The sequence below is a fragment of the Rhinolophus ferrumequinum genome, chromosome 25 (genome assembly GCF_004115265.2).
Source record: "Rhinolophus ferrumequinum isolate MPI-CBG mRhiFer1 chromosome 25, mRhiFer1_v1.p, whole genome shotgun sequence".
Taxonomy (NCBI): domain Eukaryota; kingdom Metazoa; phylum Chordata; class Mammalia; order Chiroptera; family Rhinolophidae; genus Rhinolophus; species Rhinolophus ferrumequinum.
Genome location: NC_046308.1, coordinates 22469694 through 22492551, shown reverse-complemented (window position 1 = coordinate 22492551; position 22858 = coordinate 22469694). Strand labels below are relative to the sequence as shown.

At 52.9% G+C, this 22858-nt stretch overlaps 1 protein-coding gene across 4 annotated transcripts in view; it reads left to right on the top strand.

Annotated features, from left to right (window-relative positions):
• The window catches only part of CABIN1 (calcineurin binding protein 1), a 145578-nt gene that overhangs the window by 24076 nt on the left and 98644 nt on the right, over positions 1-22858 (top strand). For 3 of the 4 annotated variants that reach the window (XM_033098575.1, XM_033098574.1, XM_033098576.1), the window contains exons 7-18: positions 2165-2294; positions 3711-3860; positions 6698-6984; positions 8047-8215; positions 10442-10578; positions 11174-11391; positions 12668-12746; positions 13346-13533; positions 14394-14546; positions 15510-15704; positions 19264-19506; positions 20817-20970. In XM_033098575.1, the coding sequence (XP_032954466.1) occupies positions 2165-2294; positions 3711-3860; positions 6698-6984; positions 8047-8215; positions 10442-10578; positions 11174-11391; positions 12668-12746; positions 13346-13533; positions 14394-14546; positions 15510-15704; positions 19264-19506; positions 20817-20970 (2103 nt within the window). Of the gene's footprint in view, positions 1-1847; positions 1940-2164; positions 2295-3710; positions 3861-6697; positions 6985-8046; positions 8216-10441; positions 10579-11173; positions 11392-12667; positions 12747-13345; positions 13534-14393; positions 14547-15509; positions 15705-19263; positions 19507-20816; positions 20971-22858 lie in introns of those variants that run through there. The other variant, XM_033098577.1, reaches the window with a different exon arrangement.

Genomic DNA, 22858 nt, shown 5'->3' with positions numbered 1-22858 from the left:
CATCCCTGCATTGTCTCATCCTACGCCAGCACCCGTTTCTATAGCTTGCTGACAGATGGCCTAGCAGCAGCAGCTTGACTCTTTCTGGTGCCAGGGAGCTCACTACCTCTTGAAACAGCCTGTTCCTTTGCAGAGCAGCAGGGCTACTGGACGATCTCTGCTAGACAGAGCGCCAGTCTGCCTTCCAGTTCTTCAGCTCGCTAGTCTTGGCCTTGCCCAGGGAACACATCTGCCCCTTGCTCGGGTTGGTCCTGAGGCAGGCACTGGGTAGGTGTTGTGGCCTTGGGGGGTTCTGGGTCTCTTATGGGGGTCAGTCTCCTCTGTGCGCCCTGTGATGCCAGAGGTGGAGGGTGGCTTTCCGGGAGCACTCTGAGCAGGGATCGGTGTGGTGGGAGCTGCAGGCTGGCCCCAGCAGAGCCCAGTTCTCCTTTTCAAGGCAGACATGCTGACGAGCCCTTGCTGTTCCTTCCAGATTTATGCTTGGGTGGCTGACTTGCAAAAGCTTTTTCCTTCTCTTTTTAAGGACAAACAGCACTAGGATGGAGTAGGTTGAGAAGCACTAGGGCCTGCTCACACATCCCCACCTCCAGTTCTTGTTCTCCATAACCACTTTTTAAATCTTTTCAGTTGAGGTAAAACATGTACATAGTGAAGTGCACCTCTGAGGTCCATCAGTTTGTATATGTGAAATTCACACGTCAAGGTGCAAAACATTTGCAGAGCCCCAGAAGGCAGGCTGCTTTGGGTCCCTGTCCAGTCGTTACTGCCCACTGAGGTGACCTTGATTTCTCCTTTTGTCACCAGATGAGTTCTGCCTATTGCTGAACCTCCTCTAGGTGGCGTCAGATGGCGGCAGGTATTCTGTGTCTGGCTCGCTGGGCTGTGGTTGTCCTGTCGGGGAGCGCACCCCTGTAGGGTGTGGCATTCGCTAGGCCTTTTTCATTGCTATGTCATCTGTTATGTGCACATACAATTGGACTGCTCTGTGCTTGGACGTTTGGGTTATTTTCAGTTTTGGGCTCATGCATAACGCTGCTATGAATGTTCCTGTACTCTTCCTTCAGTGGACATAGGCACTCAGTCTGTTGGTTGCCCCAGTTTTCACTCCCACCAGCAGAATATGGTAGTTCCACTGGGGCACCGTTTTGACTCGAGCAGTTTATTCTTCCAGCCAGAGGTGTTTAGTCTCTGCCCAGATGCTCTTGCTGTAGCTTGGGTGCCACCTTGAGGTGGAACAGTTGTCAGTGTTCAGCCTTCTGTTCCTGTCCACCTGGTTTAGGTCTTTGTACCCCCTCTTATGGTAGGAGAAGTTGTGCTCGGTAAACTTAGGCCCTGTGGAAAAAATAGGTTCAAGGGACTGACCTGATGCATATATGGGTAAGACCCCTGGTAGATGTGCCACTTATTTAAACCCAAAAGGAAAAGCAGCCCAGTGGGATGCATACACTTAAGAAGAGCAGGCAGAGGTGCTGGGACATAATGCCTGCTGACCACCTCTTGTTCCCCTGAGACTTCTCAGGCCTTCCTTCTGCCACTAGTGCAGCTAGCTGTACTGCAGCTAGAGTGCCTGCTGTGAACCAGTGTCATCCAAATGCCCAGTGCCCCCCTAGTTTTCTCTCTGGAAGTCACTGATGGCCGCCCTCTAGTGCCACTGTGGTTGCCAAGAAACCATGTCTTTGTGTACAGATGGAGTCGCCCTATGACTCGTCCCCTGCCTCTTCCCCAAGCTGTTTTGTGGCCTTCCTTCTGGTCAGTAAGCACACCCCTCAACCATCTGTGCAGCGGCTGCTCGGCAACCCAATGTGTGGATCAGAGAAACCTTGCTGTTCTGCAATTAGCCAATAGCTAAGCGCTGTGGGCCCCGTAGGATTATTACAGCAATTCCTAGAAGTGAGATTGCTGGGTGGATTGTGTGTGATGCCTGTGGTTCTCCAGAAAGGTTGTATAGTCTGTCCTCCCCAGCAGTGTTTGGGTTTCCCTCCCTACTGTGGGTAGTATTATTTTCAGAAGTCTTTCCTGATTGAGTCAGTTAAAATCGGATCTCATTGTTGTTTACTGTGCATTTCTTTGATCCCAGAGCAGGAGCATTCTCCTGGTCTTAACTGGCAAGGCTAGAGCTTTAGAATGCATAACCGGAAGTCGTAACTGTTTCTTTCCCTGCCAGCGTGTCTGTACTTCATCTGCAAAGCTTTGGAGAAGGATTGCCGGTACAGCAAAGGGCTGGTTCTCAAGGAGAAGATCTTTGAGGAGCAGCCTTGTCTCCGGAAAGACTCCCTCCGAATGTTCCTTAAATGGTAGGTCCTGCCTCTTTCCTTGCCGGGTCTGCACTCCCTTCTTCCCTCCCCGAGTAGCTGGTGACCTTGTTCTCGCAGGTCTTGACCTCCTGGCGGATGAGCCCCTGGGTTTCATGCCGTTCCTCGTTGTCTGGAGAACTGGCTTTGATCTGCCGTGTGCATTACTCAGCTGTGTACCTAATCTCAGCACTGCCTCCTTGGTTGTTGGCTGCTCTCCTTCTCCACTGCCCTGCTGGCTGTCCACGGTTGTCAGCTCTCCTCTGGATGCACCTTGCTTTCTCGCCACCCCCCTTTCCCTTTCCAGGATTTTGCTCCCGGTGCTGCCCAGGTTCATTGTCGCAAATGCACTTTTGATCCTGTGCCGCCCCTGCCTTGCCTCCAGGAAAAAAGCTGTCCTCGGTAGTATTGCCCAGGAGGTCCTTTGCAGTCTGACCCTCCCCCACCCCGTTCTTTTCTTGCTTCTCCCTCCCCCGGGAGAACAGTCCAAGGTTTCTGGGAGATTCTAGGCCTGGCCCCCTTGTGCTCTGTCCTGTCTCTGCACCCTGGCTCCCACTGTGTTCTCACCTGGAATCATCGTCCCACCTCTCCATGTGACGTGCCATTGCGCGTCCTCCGTGTTGCAGCGCTCAGGCTACCTCTCAGGCCACCTCTCAGCAGCTTTCCAAGCTCTGACTGCCTCCCTCCCCCAGCCCTCCAGCTGAACCCACTCCTCCATCCTCTGGTGTTTCCTTGGCCCTTGGAACTCCCTGGTGTGTGGCAGGGGAGGGTGGGGGTGAATCGTCACTTATCTCAGTCTGTCCCTTGTAAGACTGTGGCTCTAGTTCACATCTGTCCCGAAGACGTTGACCTTTGGAGAGACATAAAACAGATACGCCCATGAGCCGCTATGAGCCGGTAGCTCTGTGGTGGATCCCTGCTGGGCAAGGGGACAGGTACTGCTGGGCCACCTCAAGCAGAGATGTGTGTCTGTGGGAAGGGCCCCCCCAGGCCTCAAAGCCCCACCCTTTCCGTAGGTTAGAGACACTGCGGACTTTGGGGAGCTGGGCTTGTCTGATCACCTTTTGTTGGGATCGTCTAGTTAAATTCTTTAAAATTTTTCTATAAATAACTGAGAGCAAGATTTTATTTTACTGTGGCTTTTCTGACATTACTCTGATCCTGTTAATACGTGTGAAAAGCCCTTGCTCAATTTTGAATTGCAGAAGGAACAAAGGGTAGCAGTCATTTCTAGTGTATGTGGGTATTAAGAATGCTAATTACTGCCCTTCCATGGCCAGACTCCAGTGGTTATTTTATTTGGAGGAAGGATTAATATAGATTAAAGGGTATTAACTTCAGTGTATCCCTGTCTGTAAAATGTCAGCTTTGGCTCTAGTTTGTAGCATTGTAATTTCTCCTTGTCTTGCACACTGTTAGTGACATGTCTATCCATGATGTGTCGGTGAGCGCGGCGGAGACACAAGCCATCATAGACGAGGCCCTGGGGCTGCGGAAGAAGAGGCAAGCGCTGACCATGCGGGAGAAGGAACCGGACCTGAAGTTGGTGCAGCCCATCCCCTTCTTCACGTAGGTCATCTGGGTCTTGGGATGCAGAGTCGGCTGGTGGTTGGGAGCTGGCTGCACCTTGACTGATGGCTGGAGGTGTGTGCCCGCTTGTTGACTGCCGAAGCAGCTGGGCCTCTCCCAGGAAGGTCCTGCCTAAGTCCCTCTTTGCTGTTGCCATTCTTGACCCTAGCCACCTGCCACATTCCTATAAGCCCCCTCTTAGTCTGCTCTACCCAGATGGGAAGAGAAAACTAATAGTTGCCAAGCACTTGATAGGAGGAAACGAGGTTCAGAGCAGTTAAATGGTGAAAGGGGAGCCTGGAGTTGATCCCAGGTCTGGGTTCCCTGGTTCTTGAGTCCAGTCTCTCCCTCCAGGGCCCTTGTGAGTCCCATGGTGTGTAAACTTCCCCCCCACCAAGGACAAGCTGGTATTGGCAGCCCCATGGATTTGGGATAATTTAGCCCCTTAGTGAGATCTGGTATGCAGTTTCTGGTTTTAAAATTCTGACATCATATCTTGAGTCTTTAGATTTAGCATGTTTTGGCAGCAGCATTCCTTTCCCCCTTTTCGTACTCTGAGGCATTGTCACCATAGAGGCGTGCAACTCCTGTCCTGGATCAGATGGACCTGGGTCCAGTCCTGGCACCCAGAGCTCTGTGACCTTGGGGCTGTTAATGCCGCTCCCTGAAAACGGAGACAAATAGCCCTCTCTTGTAGGGTCATCGTGATAATTAAATAGAACACCTGGTAGCTAGCAGCGTCAGCATTTAGCTCACACTCAGGAAGAAGGGCTGGCTCTGATCCACATTATTACTACTGCTTGTCCGTTCCCACGTGTTGAGTTTCTTAGGTCTGTCTTCCCACACAGGCTCTGAGACGGTCAGGGAGAGGGGCTACTCGTCGGGCTGCTCTTGGACTCTTGCCAGGTGCTCTTCCTCCCCATTTTGTCAGCTGGGTCAGGAGCCCCATTCCGTCTGAGGCTGGGCTCCCCAACCAAGAGGGTTGGGGGATTTTGAAGGGCCCTGGGTGCCTCCCTGTTACAGTGAAGGAGCGGAAGTCCCGAGGGAATCACGCTCGAAGGGGTTGTGGTGATGTGATTGGAGAAGAGAAGCTGTGAACTGGCATCACAGCCTCCCTCCATGGTGCGGGGTGAAGGCCAAATGGAAGCGTGAGGGGGATAGGTTTGGCTGAAGGAGGCATTCCTTGTTAGGTAAGTCTGGGATTGGGTTATTAAAGGAAGAGTGTAGAGTTCCTTCTCTGGGAGCAAAGGTGTGCGGCTTTTAAAATAACCACCGTCTATTCTACGACTCAGCACACTTTTCCTATAAAGAACCAAATAGTAAATGCTTTAGGCTTTTTGTGCCAGGTATTGTCTCTGTTGTGTATTCGTGTGTGTGTGTGTATGTGTGTTTTAAAAACCCTTTAATGTGAAATCCATTTTTAGCTTATGGGCTGTATAAAAGAGGCTGTGGGCCAGCCCTGGTCTATTCAGTGCCTACTAGGCATGAACAAGGCCCAAGTAAATGAAATTATGTCTTTAAGGCATTCGATACAATACAGTTGGTGAGCAAATTCTTCCTTGTCCAAATGTAACCCTTACTAAAGACAGGGAAAGACTAGTCAGAAATCCCTTCTAGTCCGAGGAGCCTCCATTTGGTTAGATTCTGGATTTTGAAACACTGTCCTTTTCATTCCTTTCACAACGTTTACTGGATACTGGCCTCATGCTCTGTGCTGGGAACGCAGCATGGAAGGGCCTGGTCCCTCGCTGGGGCGATCCCAGGGGTAGCCAGTCACCCAGAAGCTGATAGGCACCCTGAGGAGAGAAGCACAGCGCTGGAGAACTTATACTGGGGTCCACCCTGCTTTAGGGGTTGGGAGTCTGACAGAAGAATGGGCATTGACCAGGCAGAGGGGCTGGGGCATGGGTGGGAGTGTGGTTTCTGGGCAGAGGGAAGCCTGTGCAAAGTCTCTGTGGTAGGCAGGAGCGTGATTTTGTTTCCAGAACTGAAAGAAAGTTAGCATGGCGGGAGTGTAGGGGGCAGTGGGCCAGGCCAGAATGTGCAGCACCATGGGGCCCGGCTAAGGATTTTGGTTTTATACTTAGAGCATGGGCAGCCATTCAGGGATGGATGGGTGGATGGATGGATGGATGGATGGATATGTGTTGCCATACCACATAATACCAACACACAACATACAACATGATCGTAATACACAACACAACACGTAACATAACAGAAAACACAAAGCAATAGCACACAATGTAACATGCCATACCATGACACAACATAACACATCACACACAATGTAACACACAAACACACAAAGGTCTTGCTTTGCCGCCTAGCAGCCCTGGCCCACATGGGCACTCGCTGAGACGCCGCTCCTAAGAGGCCCCGCCCAAGGGCCCGTTCAGCCCCTTCAGACCATGTCCCTCTTAGTAGCCCTCCCTACCCCTTCGCCCCCAAAAAGCCAGACTAGTGCTAGCAGAGAAGTGCCCCAGATGTTTTAAAGATTCGACCTATCGGGAAGGAGCTTTTAAAGTGAGCCAGTGGTTTTCATGCCTTTCTGGTTGAGTCTGAAGGTGCCTGAGGCTGAGCCGCTTCGGGGCTTCTGATGGGGTGAAGGGAGGAGGGATCCAGGCCCCTGCCCCTGCTCCTGGTGCTCCACCTCAGCTGTGTTAGACTCAAGATTTCGTCAGTAATGACAATGACAAAACCGTGACCAGTCCCTTTCCCTCGTGGAGATGGCAGCCCCCGGGCCAGTTCTGCTGCCTCTGTACGGCCAGCTGGCCCTGTGTTCAGAACACCCTACGCTGGGGTCCTGACCAAGTGTGGTGACTGTCTCCTTGCAGCTGGAAGTGCCTCGGAGAGAGTTTGCTGGCCATGTACAACCACCTCACTACCTGCGAGCCCCCACGGCCCAGCCTCGGCAAGAGGATCGACCTCTCTGACTACCAGGACCCCAGCCAGCCTCTGGTGTCCTCTGTGGTGGTGGCGCCAGTCAGCGTGATCCAGTCAAGCCCCGTCAGTGCCAACCCGGCTGTGACTGTGGCAGAGCCTGTGCTCTCCTACTCCCCCGTGGCTGCAACCAGCTTCCCACTGCATAGTCCCAGCCTGCTAGAGACCAGTGTGCCTATGGGTGAGCAGGCCTTCTGGGGTTGGCTCCTGGGGAGACCACGTTTGCTGAGCTGGAATGAGTCTTGGGCTTCCCTGGTCTCTTCAGAGGGAGGGGTCCAGCTGACACTCCTGGTCTGAGGTTTAAGAAGAGCCCCCAGCCGCACAGGGAGCCTCTTGGCCTGCCATCCCTCAGGGGCCTTCCTCCTCAGTAATGACGCCCCCATAAGGAGGGGGTCAGGGCTCAGGGATGCAGATCCTTGGGACCACTCGACACCCAGCTGGTAAGTCCTGGCGTACAGGTCGCTCTTCCTGCTTGTGCTGTGTGAGCTGGCAGGTCTCTCGGCTGGTTCTGCTCAGTTGCTGGCCACGTGCCACAGCACCGAGCACTGCTGTGCACTAACAGTCTGAGTTCTTTAGCCTTAAAAACCAGCAAGCAAAGTTATCACCATATGTGGTAGTATATTTTTGACTGGTTTTAGTGATTTTTATTATCATTGGAGTTGTAAAAAATTTCAGATAAAAGCTCCCAAGGCTTTTTTTTATTTTCTATGTCGCTGAAGAATATCTGGCAGTTAAAGAAATTTCTGAACACGTACATGATTGTTTCTGACTTTTTAACTTAATCATGCATGATATTCCTCTGTTCTCTGTATAATTCGCAAGATTCTCTCACCCACATCGTATCATTGGGTGCTCACAGAATCCTGGATAATGGGTAGAGTTGGCTTTCTCTGTCCCATCCCAGGTTCATCCACGATGCCCCAGAGGCCCTTGCAGCCAGCCGGCACTAGGGGTGGGGGGTTGGGAGAACATTTAACTCTGAGACCCTGGTGTCCTGTAGCCGTGCAAAGTAGTTCTGAGATCTGGCTGTGGGCTCTCTGAATTTGAGAAAGGTTTGTGAGTTAAGCAGTTTGAAATTAACTTTCCTCAGGACTCTTGTTAAAGAATAGATGGGAGATTGCTTGAATGTCAAAGAAGATAAAAATTAAACATGCTGGTAGAGTTATGAAAGGGGACCTATGTGTCTTGTGCTGCGTTTTCATGCCCTGCCCCTGTATGATTTCCATGTGCACTCTTTCTGAAGGTGATGTTTCTGGGGGAGATAAATCCAAGAAGGGAGTAAAGCGGAAGAAGATTTCAGAAGAGAGTGGGGAGACAGCGAAACGGCGGTCTGCTCGTGTCCGAAATACCAAGTGCAAAAAAGAGGAGAAAGTAGATTTCCAGGAGCTTCTGATGAAATTCTTGCCATCCAGGTACAGTGCACACTTTTTCTGATTTGCAGGCACCCAAGCCTCTAGTGTATGCCGCCAGGAAGCCACCAGTAACGTTTCCCATTCTATTGCTACCCTCTCCTCTGAGCACCTCCTGTGTTTTCCCATAACACCTGTGCAAACAACCGAGGCATAGATCTCACTATGGGATCTTGTGGGACTATGGGATCTCACTATGGGATTGGGATCTTGGGTTTTTCTGAACTTCCTGAGGGCAGGAATCATGACTTGTGCATCTTTTGGAGGACCAGGCACTTTCTGGGCTCTCAGGAGATGAGTGGATTCTGGAGCTGGAGGTAACACTCTTATTTCCCACTTTTGGAGGGCCTGGGGCTGCTCTTCCTTGGATGCAGATACCACAAAACCCCACAGAAGGGGTACCTCTTCTGTGTTCAGGGAGAGTGCCTGTCTGGTTTCTCCAGGCCCAGCAGAATTCCCTCACATTATGAGAAGGTGGAGGATGGGCTGGTAAATCTTGGTTTCACAGGCTCTTAGTGTTCCTCAGAGAAGTCTTGCAGGAGGGGCAGGGCTGGGCTGCCTGGAGCTGGGGGTCCTGGGCCCCAGTGCTCCTCCTGTAGGTTTTCAGCAGCCCTCCTGCTTTCTGTCCATGCCTTCTCACCTCCTTCAGAGACTCCAGGGCCCTCCATTCCTGAGCCTCCCCAGGGTTTATGGTGCCAGTGCGGGGGGCTTCTTGATGCTCCCTTCCCTCTGCCCTTAGCTGAGTGGAGAAAGCAATTCAGTTTCTGCTGGTCTGTCATCTTTCTGCCTTCTAACATTTGGTGGGCACAGTTCATGTCTGCTGGGGCTTCCTCCCCGACCCCCTGTCTTTGTGAGTTTATACCTTTTTATTCCTTCGCGGTCACTGGAGTTTGGGAGGTAACCTTGTGTGTTCAGTGTGCGTCTTTACCCAGGAGTCCTCAGCTGGGGTTTTGGCCCGTGACAGTTTGTTTCAGTGGCAGCAACATCCAAGTGGACGAGGAGGAACCAGAGGCTTTAGGGGGCTGTAAATCCATTCTACGGCAGAATTCCTAATTTTCCTACTTTGGTGCCTTTTTTTCTGTGGTGCAAGTGAAACGCTTAGAAATTGAAGTTGTTCTCGGTGAGCAGAGAATGCAGTGTTCTCTGATCATTTCCTCCTAAAGCTCAGCGCTGAGAACAGGTGTCCCATTGGGAGAGCTCAGGATGGTGCTGTGGCTGGTGACGTAAGAGGTCTGTGCGACCATTTCCCCAGCTGCCCCTCAGTCCTGCTCTCGCACCCCAGCGTCTTGTTCCCTTTGTCTGGAATGACTTCTGCCTCCTTATCTTCGTTAGTTCCTGTGTGGTTTGCACATCTGCTTCTTTGAACGGTCAGGAAGAGCCATGTGCTCGCTTGCCTTTAGGAGTCACCCTTGGGGGGTGTGTGCGCAGTAAGTGAATGAAGACATTGCAAAGTGCCCTGAGTGCTTGTGCTGCAGGGCTGCTTGGCTGAGGGGAAGCGACAAGGACGCTAAAACATAGTCCTTGGGAGGAGCTGAAAAGAATGGTGCCTGCTGGGCGAGGCCTCTGCAGTTCCCAGGCTCTGTGAGGAGCCCTGGGGAGCCCAAGCTCCACAGGGCCTGCTGTGCCCCCCATGCTTCATACGCCCACCCCTTCTCTCCTTGCTCACTGGGCTCCCCTCAGTTCTTAAAACATACCAGGTTCTCTTCTGGCTTGTCCCTCTGGACCTGTCCTTGTCCTGCTTCCTTGCGTTGCCATCTCCTTTCCTCCTCGTGTTGGTGTGAATGTCGCCCCGTCTAAGAGGCCCTCCTGACTCTGCTCTCTGAATGTCCCTCGGGACAAGCACTCCGTTGTGCTTGGACCTTATTTGGGTTCTTTGTTTTCATGTGTGTGCTTCTTGCCTGTCTCTCCCATTAGAAGGTAAGCCTACTGTGAGCAGGGTCTGTCACACTCACGGCGGAATTCCAGTACTAGCACAGCAATTGGCACATGCCGGTGCTCGGTAATCACCTGTTGATGGAACGAATGAAAGAGTGAGGGTGCAGACCAGATGCCTGTTTACAAAGGCCTGCAGAGAAGCAGAACCTCGCAGGGGCCTGGGTTCTGCACCGCGCTGCACACTTATTCTAGTTTTCTTCTGCCTGGCTCAGATTTCGTTTCTCTCATAAAAATTCAGGCGCTTGTGTCAGGATGTGTGATGTGGCTTTTTTGATTTTGGTGTGTTCCATACAGGCTAAGAAAGCTGGACCCCGAGGAGGAAGATGACCCCTTTAATAACTATGAAGTCCAGTCAGAAGCCAAACTGGAAAGCTTCCCGAGCATTGGGCCTCATAGATTGTCGTTCGACTCGGCTACCTTCATGGAATCTGGTAGGAATGAAGCAATATGATCATTTAATGTGGGGAATTCTTCCTCCTGTTATTCTGTCACGTGACTAGATTTGTTCTGGGAAAATGGTCCTGGGTGTTTTTTAAAGTATGTCAAAGAGCTTCCTGGATTTGTTTTGGGTCTGAGCTCCGTGGTCAGCTAGGAGGCCTGCCGAAACATGCAGGCTCATGCTTGACTGTGCTCCCTGAGGGACTTGTGCTTCAGGCCAAACCCAGGGGCATGGCTTCACAAGTCACGTGTATCTGACACGCTGTTGAGTGCGTGTTGTGTGCCAGATAACGTGCTTTGTGTTTTTGTGCATGGTCTCGCTTAGTGCGCATGCACATGGCAGCACTTGGAGGTCAGCCCTGAATACCCACCTTAGACCAGGAGATTCAGAGCGGCTTGGGCACAGCTGGTGAGGGCTGGAGCCAGGACTGGACTCCGCAGCCTAACCTCTGCACCATGTGGTGGGAGGACCTGGGCTCTCTCCTCACCCCTGCTGTCGCTCTCCCCTCTCCTCTTCCGAAGACAATGGGAGACCCTGGTACAGGAGGTCCTTCATTCAGGTCAGGTTGTTTCTCCCTCCCCGAGCAGAGAAGCAGGATGTGCACGCGTTCCTGCTGGAGAACTTGACCAATGGAGGTATTCTGGAGCTGATGATGCGCTACTTAAAGAGCATGGGCCACAAGTTCCTGCTGAGGTGGCCGCCCGGCCTGGCGGAGGTGGTGCTCAGCACCTACCACAGCTGGAGGAGGCACAGCACCAGCCTGCCCACCCCGCTGCTGAGGGACTGCAGCAACGAGCACATCAAGGTCGGGCAGATGGGGGGCCTGGTGGGGGCCGGTGCCAGACTGGGCCCACGGGGTGGGCACAGGGGCCTTGGGGACCTTCTGTGGGTGACCCTGCTCAGCTGCATTGACTTGTGGGCCCAGAACCTGAGCCCCTGGGGGTTTGGAGCAGGAAATCATGGGACCTGGCCTAGAGAGATTGCTGGGGGCTGAGTGCTCGATGCCCTGGGGGTGAGAGTGCGCGCAGGGTTGTCGGGAGGCTGTTGCCCGGTTAACCATGTGGTGGCAGTAGGTGAGGGCTCTGGAGGCAGAGCTGACAGGATGAACTGCGCGTGAAGGTGTTGGGGTGAGATGGGGAGGACGCCTCGAGTGGGCCCAGGCCTGGGGCTGGGGATGGAGTGGCTCCCTGAGATGGAGGAGAGCCCGTGGAAAGGCTGGGCAAAGGGAAGGATTGGCTCCCTTTGGGGTTCCAGGGACTAGTACCGATTTTTAAACAGGCAAGAAAACCAAAGTGCAGAGGCTAAGTAGGGTTGCTTAGGGGAGTGATGGGAGCCTCCAGCATGGCTCGGCCCGCCTGCCCACAGCACTCTGCACCCCAGGGCTCAAGGGAACCCAGGGTGCTCTGGCCCATTTCTCCTGGTGGAGGAGAAAGGCTGAATGCTGAGGAGGGAGCACTGGGAGCTTTCAGGACCCGCCTGGGTGGTATTTCTGGTTGGGGGCACGGAAGGTGAAAGAGCTTGGGGCCATGTGGCTCAGTGATCCTGGCCGTGCAGTCTCCGCTGGGACACTTCAGAGATGACCTCTTGGCAGTTTCTGGCTGCCAGGCCAGCTCCCCTGGGGGCAGTGTGGAGTGGCAGGAGAAGCTGTGGTTTTGTTCTCCGACAAACCAGGTCGGTCATTTCCCAGCTGTGCCTGCACTTGGCCAGCGCCTCCTTATCGCTGAGCCTCAGCTTCCACATGTGCCTTGGCAGTGATGCGCCGACCCCCAGTACTTTTAAGGGTTGGGTGCTGCAGCATCTGGCCTGGCACTTGGCAGGTGACAGCGCTGCTGCCACCATGGGGCCGTCCGTCAGCACTGAAGACGGGTCTCCGGGCTCCTCTCAAGCGTGGCCTCAGTGTCGAGCCATATGCCTCTGTACATATGTCCTGCCAAGGAGCCACTGATTACCGTTCACAGAATGGAAAGTGGGTAGAAGAATGATATTTTTATCAAATTAAATTTTAGTTTAGATTTGCTACACCACCACCACCCGACAACTCTTTGTGACTGCATTCCTGACCTTCTGGTGCTGTGTTGTAGGACATGATGCTGATGTCTCTCTCCTGCATGGAGCTCCAGCTGGACCAGTGGCTGCTGACCAAGGGCAGAAGCTCTGCAGGTAGGAGGCATTCTGTGTTCTGTGGCAGCGGTAACTTTCTGAACCCTCAGCAGGCAGGAGGGAAGGAGCTTGGGGAGGTTGAGTCATGCAATTCAGACTTGAATCTGCGGTGGGCACATTTCCTGGATTGGCTTGTCAGGCCGGGAAAAATTCAGGATCTCAGAGAAGTCCCTTGGACACTCGAGTAGTTAGCAGCAGCTAAGCCCCTAGAGGGAGCCACCTACCTGCTTTTCTGTTACTCAGGATTGAAGGAAATAGGATCTCGGCTTTTCCAAGTTATTATTTGCCACTATGTGTCCCAGTAATTTTCCCAGATGGTGTGGATCATTCTGACTTTTTAATCACCACCCGGTGAACAAAGATACGCTCCAAGTTCAGTCTATAAAGCGAGTGTACGCCAGCTCTGAAGGTCTCTGCACCTCCATCTGACTTGCCTGACTTTTCTCATGCCGACCACTCGGGGCTGTAAGGCTCTGAGGGTCTCAGGGCACTCCCGGACGCTGGGGCAGGCGTGGTGAGGGCTGAGGGTGACCTCTCGGGAGCAGAAAGGCATCTGGACCCTGCAAAATGAAGTTGACTTGTTCTGGTCTGGTTTTCAGTATCTCCTCGGAACTGCCCTGCTGGTGTGACAAATGGCAGGTTTGGGCCTGATTTCCCAGGAGCCCACTTCTTGGGTGACCTCCTGCAGCTGTCATTTGCCTCATCTCAGCGGGACCTGTTTGAGGATGGCTGGCTGGAGTTCGTGGTCCGCGTGTATTGGTTGAAGGCTCGGTTCTTGGCGCTGCAGGTTGGTTCTGTGGTCAGCTGTGGGGGGAGCATGCCCTGGTACCCAGCAGGGAGGGAAGGGAGCTGGATGCGTTGTTGAGGATGTGTGTGCGTGTGTGTGTGTGGCACTGCTGGGCTCTGGGCTCAGCTCCAGGACGTGGGACGTGGTAGCGAGTTTCATTGTCTCAGAAATCCCAGCATGGCCACCAGTTTCTAAAGCACAAAGCACAACAGAGCTCTGGAAGGGGTCTCCTGTGCCCCCTAGACACCCCTCACTCAAGGTTGCCTTGGGGTCTTTACCCTTTGCTTATTTTTTTTGCGAGACCCTGAGAAAGTGTGTAATTGGATGCAGAGCTTTCAAAGGAAATTTACCACCTTTTTGGTGTGAATTCTTTGAAAGCTTCCCTTTGGAGCCTGGTCTGGAAGGCCAGAGTAAACTGGCTCTTACCCCGCACCTCACACGGGTGGTACCCAGTACACTGTGGTAGAGTGAATAAAAGAGCGCTCCCGTTGGTTCTGGAATTGGAACAGGCCTAGGTTCTAATCCTGGCTCTGCCGTTTATTAGCTTGTGATTTTTGTGATACTTGGCCTTGCTCAACTGTCCTCAGTGTCCTCCTTGTGGGGCAAGTGAGACCTCCCTTTAGAGTTGTGGTATGAATTCATTCACTTGTCCATCCATCCATCCATCCATCCATCTATTCAACAATACTTATTGAGCCCCACTGTGTGCCAGGCCCCTTTTCAGGGGGTATAACAGTAATTGGATAAAACGCCCTCGTGGGGCCTACAGTCTAGTGGGGTCAGGAGTGAAGATACCTGGCACAACCAAGTGAGTTCCCTTCCTTCTGCCCCTGTCCCTTGACTGCTTTTCCTCTGGCCAGGGAGACATGGAGCAGGCCTTGGAGAACTATGACATCTGCACAGAAATGCTCCAGAGCTCCACTGCCATCCAGGCAGAGGCAGGGGCTGAGCAAAGAGACATCGTCATCCGGCTGCCCAACCTCCACAATGACTCGGTCGTTTCCTTGGAGGAGGTGAGTGGCAGTTTCCTTACTGCTGTTCTTCTTGGTCAAAGATCTATTCTGGGTTGGCCCCGTTAGACAGGCCCCACCTGTCCCTAAGGACCGGGAGAGTGACCCACATGCTGAGTAGGACTCCTTCCTCCCTAGGGAGGGTAGAGGGGCCTGAGAGAGGCAGCTCTGGTGCACAAGGGCACCATGGACTCACAGGCACACCCCCGGATGGTAGTGAGCTTGTCCACGTGGCAGGTGGCAGGTGGCGGGGCAGAGGCATTTGCTGGCACGGTTTAGAGTGATGATTGCTGAACTCTCTGGGCTGCGTGTGGCAGCAACCCCAGCGGGATTAGAGGGAGACTCCAGCAGAAGCTGACCAGTGCTGGTCTGGGCTGGGTCAGTGGTGTGTGGTATGTATGCCAGGCTCTTTTGGATTCTTACCCTGTTTTCACTGTGCAGCTTCAGACCCCATGCAGTTCCACGTCTGTGAAATGTCCACATTAGCTGACAGAGACCTTCAGCCTCTCTCAGAGTTATTTCAGGGCAAGGCCAACCAAGTGCAGTGCCCCTGCTGCCTACCTCGTGGGGGCCATGGCAGGTCTTCTGGAGAGGAGAGGGTTTCGTGGGTCAATGGCATGTGCCAACCTCTGGCCTGGGTTCACCACGTCTCTGGCAGCCTGACACTCCACGGTTCCATGAGTCTGGTTCACTGAACTGTGACCACGAGGCCGTCTAGCCGTTTTGGCAGACACTTTTCTAGAACCTCTCTGCTTCTGGGGAGTTTTAGTTTTCGGTATGTTTGTTTTTTAAAGATTTGAATGCCTTGACCTTAGTAGAAATACTTTTTTATAAAGTATTCCCTTAATGTAAATGCTGATACATTAAGGGGAGTCAAGTTTGGGTTCTGGTAAGTGCGAACGCTGGCCAGACTCAAGCAGCATGGGAAGAGTTTGTCATCAGGCAGCAATTCCGGGCTTCTTGCAGATCGATAAGAACCTGAAGTCACTGGAGCGGTGCCAGTCCCTGGAGGAGATTCAGCGGCTGTATGAGGCCGGAGACTACGCGGCCGTTGTGCACCTGCTGCGCCCCACCTTGTGCACCAGTGGGTTTGACCGGGCCAAACACCTGGAGTTCATGACGTCCATTCCCGAGAGGCCCGCCCAGCTGCTGCTGCTGCAGGTGTGTGCTGCCGTGACCCCCTGGCCCTCTGGTACCTTCTTTGCTTGATGGGGGTTTATTTCCGGAGGCTGTGAGGTGGCCCTCGAGAACCTAAAAGAGAAAAGGGAGAGTAAAAACCACTAACTGGGCACCCAGGAAGATGCCAGTCGAGAGATACAGCAGAAAGTTGGAACTTAGGAGTACGGGTTCAAGGGTTGTACGTGACTCAGGCTGAGCCCACACTCGACTCTGAACTTGTGCGTGATGCAGGACAGGGAAGAATAGTCAGGACATTAGCCATCCATCCTGCTGTTTGTTCCTCTGCTTGTCTTTTTAAATTACTTTTAAAATTAACTATTGAGTAGATACAAAAATGGATAAAATCTGTACCGTGTAAAGAACTGAGATGAGCCATGTATGGTCACACAGGTGGGGGAAGAACACCAGTGTGGTGTTTGAGGCCCATGTGCCCTCCCGGCTCCCTCCAGGCCTCTGTTCTGTAGTAAACCCTTACCGAGAACTCAGCCGGCTCCGGGGTCTGCTGGGCGCTGGGCATCTATTTACTCAGCCTCTCTGTGCCTCAGTTCAGCTGTAGGGGGGGATGATCATTGTCCTTACCTCACAGGCCTGTTGTGAGGATCGGACGAGTTAGTGTGTGTTGGCACGTGCCTGGCTTGTAGCAAGTGCCACAGTGGGTGCTGGCCGTCATCATTGTCACCACCCTCAGGAGGTGTGGAGTCAGACTCAAGAGACAGACACGGAAGATGCTAGACGTGATGTGCTTAGTGGTGTTGGGTGTCCCAGTGTCCTGTCCCTAGGGTTCACACACAAATCATTATATTTATTATCTTATTGGGCCATTCCTCTTCAATATGGAAAAAGAGCCCAGCGTACTCCCAGGTTTTTTTTTGCTCAGATTACATGAAACATTGTAGTTATTCACTTTCTCAAATTAGGAAATAGTTAAGAGATGCAACTGTGGGAACAAATGGAGGTATCTCTGCCCTGGTGAAAGGGGAGGAGGGACCAGCTCCGGGCGGAGGAGGTCAGGCATCCCAAGGTGAGACGGAGGAATGACACGTGTCTGACCGCAGTTACCATAGCGATGGGAGGAGGGGTCCAGCACGGCTGTATGTGGGAAGGACAACTGGGGGTACCCAGGGAGGCCACTGGGTGTGGAGCAGGGGAGAGGCCAGCCCTCGCTGCCTCTGTAAGATGGCCCCAGTGGCTTAGATGTTGTTTGTTCCTGTCGTCTAGAAGTCCTAGGGGTGGAGAGGCCCGCCGATGAGGGAGCTGTCGTGTGGACAGGTGCTGAGCGGCACCGTGGGCGAGGGGAGGCCTGCGCCGAGTGCCCGCGGACCTCCCGCTTTTCGCAAAGAAGTGACTTCTGGTTTTTGCTCAGTTTCCTATGGGGGCGGGGAGGTGTTTTCTTAATGATTTGGAGCACTTTTTCCGTATTGAAGATACTGATCTTTTTCTCATCAAATGTTGCAAATATTTTTCCCTGTTTGTTGTTTGCTTTTAAATTGCATCTTGTATTTTTTTTTTTTTGACATACAGAAGTTTTGAATTTTTGTGTTGTCAAATCTTTTGATGTTTTCAAACCTTTGTGATTTTGTTCATTATGTTTAGGCAACCTTTCCAAGACTGGGAAAAATATTCATCCACTCATTCCATACACATGGATTGAGTTCCTACTGCCTGGCACTGGACAGGAGAGAGGGCCCCTCTGACACAACCTATATTTTAGAAAGGAGGCAGAAAAGAAACATGTTAACAGATAGACAAAAAGCCTATTTGCCTTTGTTTTCTTCTAATGGTGTTAATTTGAGTTTTGCATTTAACTTGTTTCACTGAGGTGTTACAGGGAGCGGGGTCTGCTTGGAATCCTCCACAGGAGACTGTTGTATCTCTTCCTATTTAAGCAAGCCGCTTTTTATGTTCTTCAAAATAATTGTATAATTTGCTTATGGTTGAGCTGATTCTTAGTCCTTAATATTTGGGGTTGCTATTTTGAGCAGGATCTTTCTGTGGTCTTTATGTTTTCTAACTGCATTTCTGGTTTACAGGAACCCTATTGATTTTTGCATGTTTAGTTTGAGTCTAGTCCCTTCACTGAATTCCCGTTACTTCTAATAGTTTCTGTTTGTTTTGTTTTGGGCAGCGGATCATGTTGCCCATAGTCGGTAGTAATTTGGTCTCCTCATTTGTTGGCAGTTATTCTTCTGCTTTTTAGCTCTTTCTGACCGTGAACGCTGCAGTTGTCACGTTAGAGTGCTGCTGGCTGCTCCTTGTCTGGGGTCTGACTTTCATGGCAACTCTGGCTGTAGTTTGAAGTCAGTATTCTTTATCCTACTAAAAAATAGTTCCCTGCCTCTTGCATGTTCGGTATTTGATCATGAGGGGTCAGCTCGGGCCTTGGGGGCTCCGTGTCTGCACCTTGTAGGCTCCTTCGTGCCTCAGTGGCCTCCTACTAGAGTGCTGGTTTTCTCTAAAGAAACACAGGCCTCGTGTTCCTGGCAATTAAGTCTTTCAAACTGAAGGTGGCTTTGATCTGTTTTCAGATGTTGCAGCACATCCCAAAGGCAGTTTGGGGCGTGTCTGTCCCCACACCTGTCTCTGTCACCTTAGAGTGTGGCAGCTGCATGTGTCAAGGCAGGCAGGAGCCGCTGCCGGGCCTCAGCTGTGGCGAGGTCAGAGCCCGACGGGGCGCCGGGCAGCAGGTGCTTCCTGTGGGTCTCACAGGCCGCCTGCCAGATCTGCGAATTCACAGCTACGGTTGAGTTTCCCCACACACCATCATGGTGATGAAAGAGGCTGAGCCCCAAGGGGTTTAAATGGGTTTGTTCTAGAGCAAGAGAAAAGGGAGCTTAACAAAAAGCCATGGCTCCCAAAGAGGAGATTAAAGAAAAAAAATAGCAGAGCACAGTGTGGTGTACTGAGAGTTCCTCCGTGTGCCAGGACGCTGCGCTGAGTGCACGATGGACATTGGCTCATTAATGCTCGCGGCACTTCTGCCGGGCGGTGAGGTGGCTGGGGCTCAAAGGGGCTCAGTGCCTTGCTCCACCTGGCTCCTGGAGAGGAGAGGGACTCAGAATGGAGGCTTTGGAGCTGCCTGCCTAGTGCCCCTGCCCTGGCCCTGGCTCAGGCCCTCGTCTGCAGAAACAGTCCCTCCGTGGCAGCTGCCCTCCCCTGCTGAGACCTTTCAGAGCTGTGGCACTGGATGAGCGCGTGACTGGGTGGCCTGGGGCACGGTGAGAGCTGACAGAGGTGGTGGAGTCACTCAGCCTCATCTTGGCTGCTTGCCGGCTCTGGCCTCACTCAGTGTCCCAGCTTTATAAATGAGGAAACCAAGGTGCAGAGGGCAAGCACCTTTCTGGAAGCTCCCTGGCTGATGGCCTGCCATGCTGTGATGGCCCACAGGTCACCCCATGCTCTTTAGATGCCTCAAGGCTATGGGGGCCATACTTTTCCTTTCACTGCCCCTCATGTCTCCATCCCCAGCTACCTGTCCCTCGGTCACGAGGACCAGGTGTGGTAAATGTCGCAGTCCTCTCACAGCGCTCCTTCCTGTGCTCAGGACTCCTTGCTCCGGCTCAAGGACCACCAGCAGTGTTTTGAGTGCTCCGATGTGGCTCTGAATGAGGCGGTCCAGCAGATGGTGAATGTGACTGAAACGTCAGCCAAGGAGGAGTGGGTGGCCACAGTGACCCAGCTGCTGCTGGGCATCGAGCAGGCACTCTCGGCAGATAGCCGTGGCAGCATCCTGAAGGAATCGTCCTCCGCCACTGGCCTCATCCGCCTCACCAACAACCTAATCCAGGTAGCCCCTGTCCTTCCTGCCCTGCCCCACCCCAGCAGGTGTGGCTGTCTGACATCCCCCTTCTTTATAGTTCACTGGCCTTTATTGGGAGGTAGGTATCCCAAGGGGATGCGTCGGCATCTCTGGCTGGCGGAGGCGAGTGCCGCAGGTGGTGGAGGGCTGCGCACTGATCGCAAACCTTCCCAGGGCTGGTCAGGCCTGGGGGTTAGAGACAGTGTAGCACTTGGCACCACAGGGTTCTTCTAGACCACCCGTCCAGAGGGGAGGAAGCAGGCTCACAGCGGGAGGCCCTGGCCTGTGTACAGTGAGCTGGAGGCAGAGCTGGGGCTGGAACCCAGGCCCCCTGTCTCCTGCTGGGCCCTCCACCACCCTCACTGTCCTGACACTTGTCGCTGAGGGATAGTCATAGCAACCCGCGTCACCCAGGCAAGCTTCCTGGCAGGGAAGCTTCCTCAGCCACACTCGGCTCTTTCCTGACAGCCCCCACTCAGACTGTCAGCAAGTGCTGCCACAGCCTCGTCCTTAACATCTCCGTGCTTTGTTTCTCCCTCCACCTTACTGCTCTGCCTTAGCCCAGGACACCCATCTCTTGCTTGAACTGTGGCAGCACGCTCCCCACAGTTCTGTCTTCCCTGTTCCCTCTGCCCTTCTAGTCCAGCCGCCATCCTGCCATGGACGCGCTTCCTAAATGGAAATATGAGGGTGCTCCTTCCACGTCTCATCCTTCACATTCCCTCCAGGGTTCCTGTCACCCACCCGTCTCCCTCTCTACCCTCATCTTTCACTTCCTTGGCCGCCTCTGGGGCCTCTGCCTGCACGTCTGTCCTCTGTCCCCACTGCCTGTCCTCTCTGGGGATCGGGCACCCCACAGCCACTCACCTGGAAACCTTCTCTCAGGGCTGCCCTCTGTCTGTCCCCACCCCTCCTCTGTGACCGCACTATAGCCCTCAGTTGCTTCCTTCGCAGCAGCCATACTGATCCATGGCTTTCGTGTGGCTTCTTTCTGGCTCTCTTCCCCCTGGGCTATCAACTCCTCCCCGCCCCGCTCACCTCCGTCACCCTGGTGTGTGGCACCGGGCCCGCACACAGTAGGAACTGCACGTGGCCCGAGGGAGGACAGTCAGAGCGGGCTTCCCGCAGCCTGGGTGTCGCTCTGCTGTTGGGCTTGGTGGCCGTGATTTATGTCCTGGGGGGCCAGTGTTCCCCCAGGACAGCAGGGGAGATGGGCAGGCAGCACGCCCCCTGCCCTGAGGACGCGCCCGGGGTTGCGGGGACAGCGGGCCCTCTGTGACGCCCCTGTGCCCTCCCAGATCATTGACTGCAGCATGGCTGTGCAGGAAGAGCCCAAGGAGCCCCATGTCTCGTCGGTGCTGCCCTGGATCCTCCTGCATCGCATCATCTGGCAGGAAGAGGACACCTTCCACGCCCTGTGTCAGCAGCAGCTCCAGAACCCAGAGGACGAAGGTGATGGGAAGTGGGTCTGTGGGGGGGCCTGACCTCTGTGTCCCCGCCTCCTGCCTCTGCCCCACGGCCCTGCGGCCCTAGCCAGGTGCTGTGATGGGGCTTGCGGCTTGGTTGTGGCCAGGAGTTTTCAGGGCACGTGGCCAGCGGCGGAGGCTTCCTTAGGGAGTTCACTGTGCAATGGGGTCAGGGGTCAGTGGGCGTGTGACGTATTGCACGTCTAGTGCAGGTGGCCATGCAGAGGAAGTGACAGCGTGGTGAGTGCTAATGAAGGGCGCTGTCACTGTTCTCCGAGGCCTCATGCCCGCTAACTCCTTTCATCCCCACAATGGCCCCAGTAGGTGGGCAGCCCTGCCAGCCCTGCACATGACCATTGCTCCCCATGGCCCCTGCTGGGTGTGGGCCGGAGCGGCTGGGGGACGTGGACAGCTGGAGGGAGGGCAGTGCGGAGAAGGCAAGCGCAGGTTCCAGGTCCCACTGTCACTTCTTGGCAGTATAATCTTGGGCAAGTTGTGTAATGTCTCAGCCTCTATTCCCTATATCCACTCTGGGAATAATGATACCTGTCCCCTTTATTGCAAGGACAAAATGGGATAATAAAGCCATTACTTGCTGTGGCAAATCAGTGCCGGCATATGGAGGTGCTGAGTGCAGAGTAGGCATTACGAATGAAGAGGCCGGAGAGGGCAAGCCTCAGACCCTTTATGGAGATGGCACTTGAGCCGGGTCAATGCAGTGGTAGAAAATGTGGTTAATTGAATAAATTACATAACAATAATAGTTAAATGACATCTAAGCTAAGATTGCCCATAATTCTACCAAGTGGATTTTTTTCCCCTTTGGTTTTCTTGCATTTTTCTGTCTAAAACTTGGCCAATCAATATACATATACTTTTTATACAGCTGTGATTGTAAGACACATATTTATGTGTATAGTCAACTAGGTTAAAATTAAATTTATTGGAGATTTTCGCTTGGTAATTTAAAAAAAGCAGTGGAAAGGAAAGAAAGCCAGCCCTGTTCCAGTGACCACAGTGTTAACATGTGGCATGTTTCCTTTCAGCCACGCTCTCTAAGTTTGTTTACTCCCGGTTACTTATCAGCTGCTCACTGCCTGTTAGTATTCTGTGAATAAGATATCTCAGGCCCTAACAGGTTCGTGGTGAGAGGAGACAGACAGAAACACCAACAAGTGCCAAGTCAGTGTGGCTGGCTGGAAGGAGGGCACCTCATGCTGCCCAGGGTGGGGACAGGGGTTGGGTTGAGGCCTGATGGGAGAGCAGGGGCAGAGGAGAACACTGGAGAGATGGCGCAGCACAGAGAGGTACACAAGAGAGCTGGGCCATGTGGGATGGACAGGGGAAGGGGCCAGACTGAGAAAGTCTCTTCTCCCCTATTTCATAAAGCTCCATGGTCTCGTAATGCTATTGAGAGGTGCCCTGCTCACTGGACCATCCCCCTGCTGAACCCTCAGGATGGCTGCAGTATTTCTCTCTCGTAGGTCACACTTCAGTAAACACTTCATGCGTATCTTTTTGCTTTTGCTAAGTTGATCTTTTTTTTTTAATCGACTTCTGGGATAAATATCTTTAGAGCTCTTGACGAATAGTACCTTTCTATTTTCCAAAAAGAGTTTTAGTGGTAAAAATTAAAATTTACAACAATAAATGTTTGTTGTTTTTCTTATAAAAATATTCCAAAAATACTTTTGGATTAAGGGTCTCCTTTCCCTCCAAATCAATTATGCAAGCAAAATAGTTTTTAAATAAAACTGCCAGTAAGCAAACAAGGAATGGGGATCAGTCAAATGCTAGAAATTTTGAAAGTGTAGACCAAGGAAAGAAATCAAAGATTCTGGTTGACTGGCAGCAGGTGTGATTCCTGTCACCTT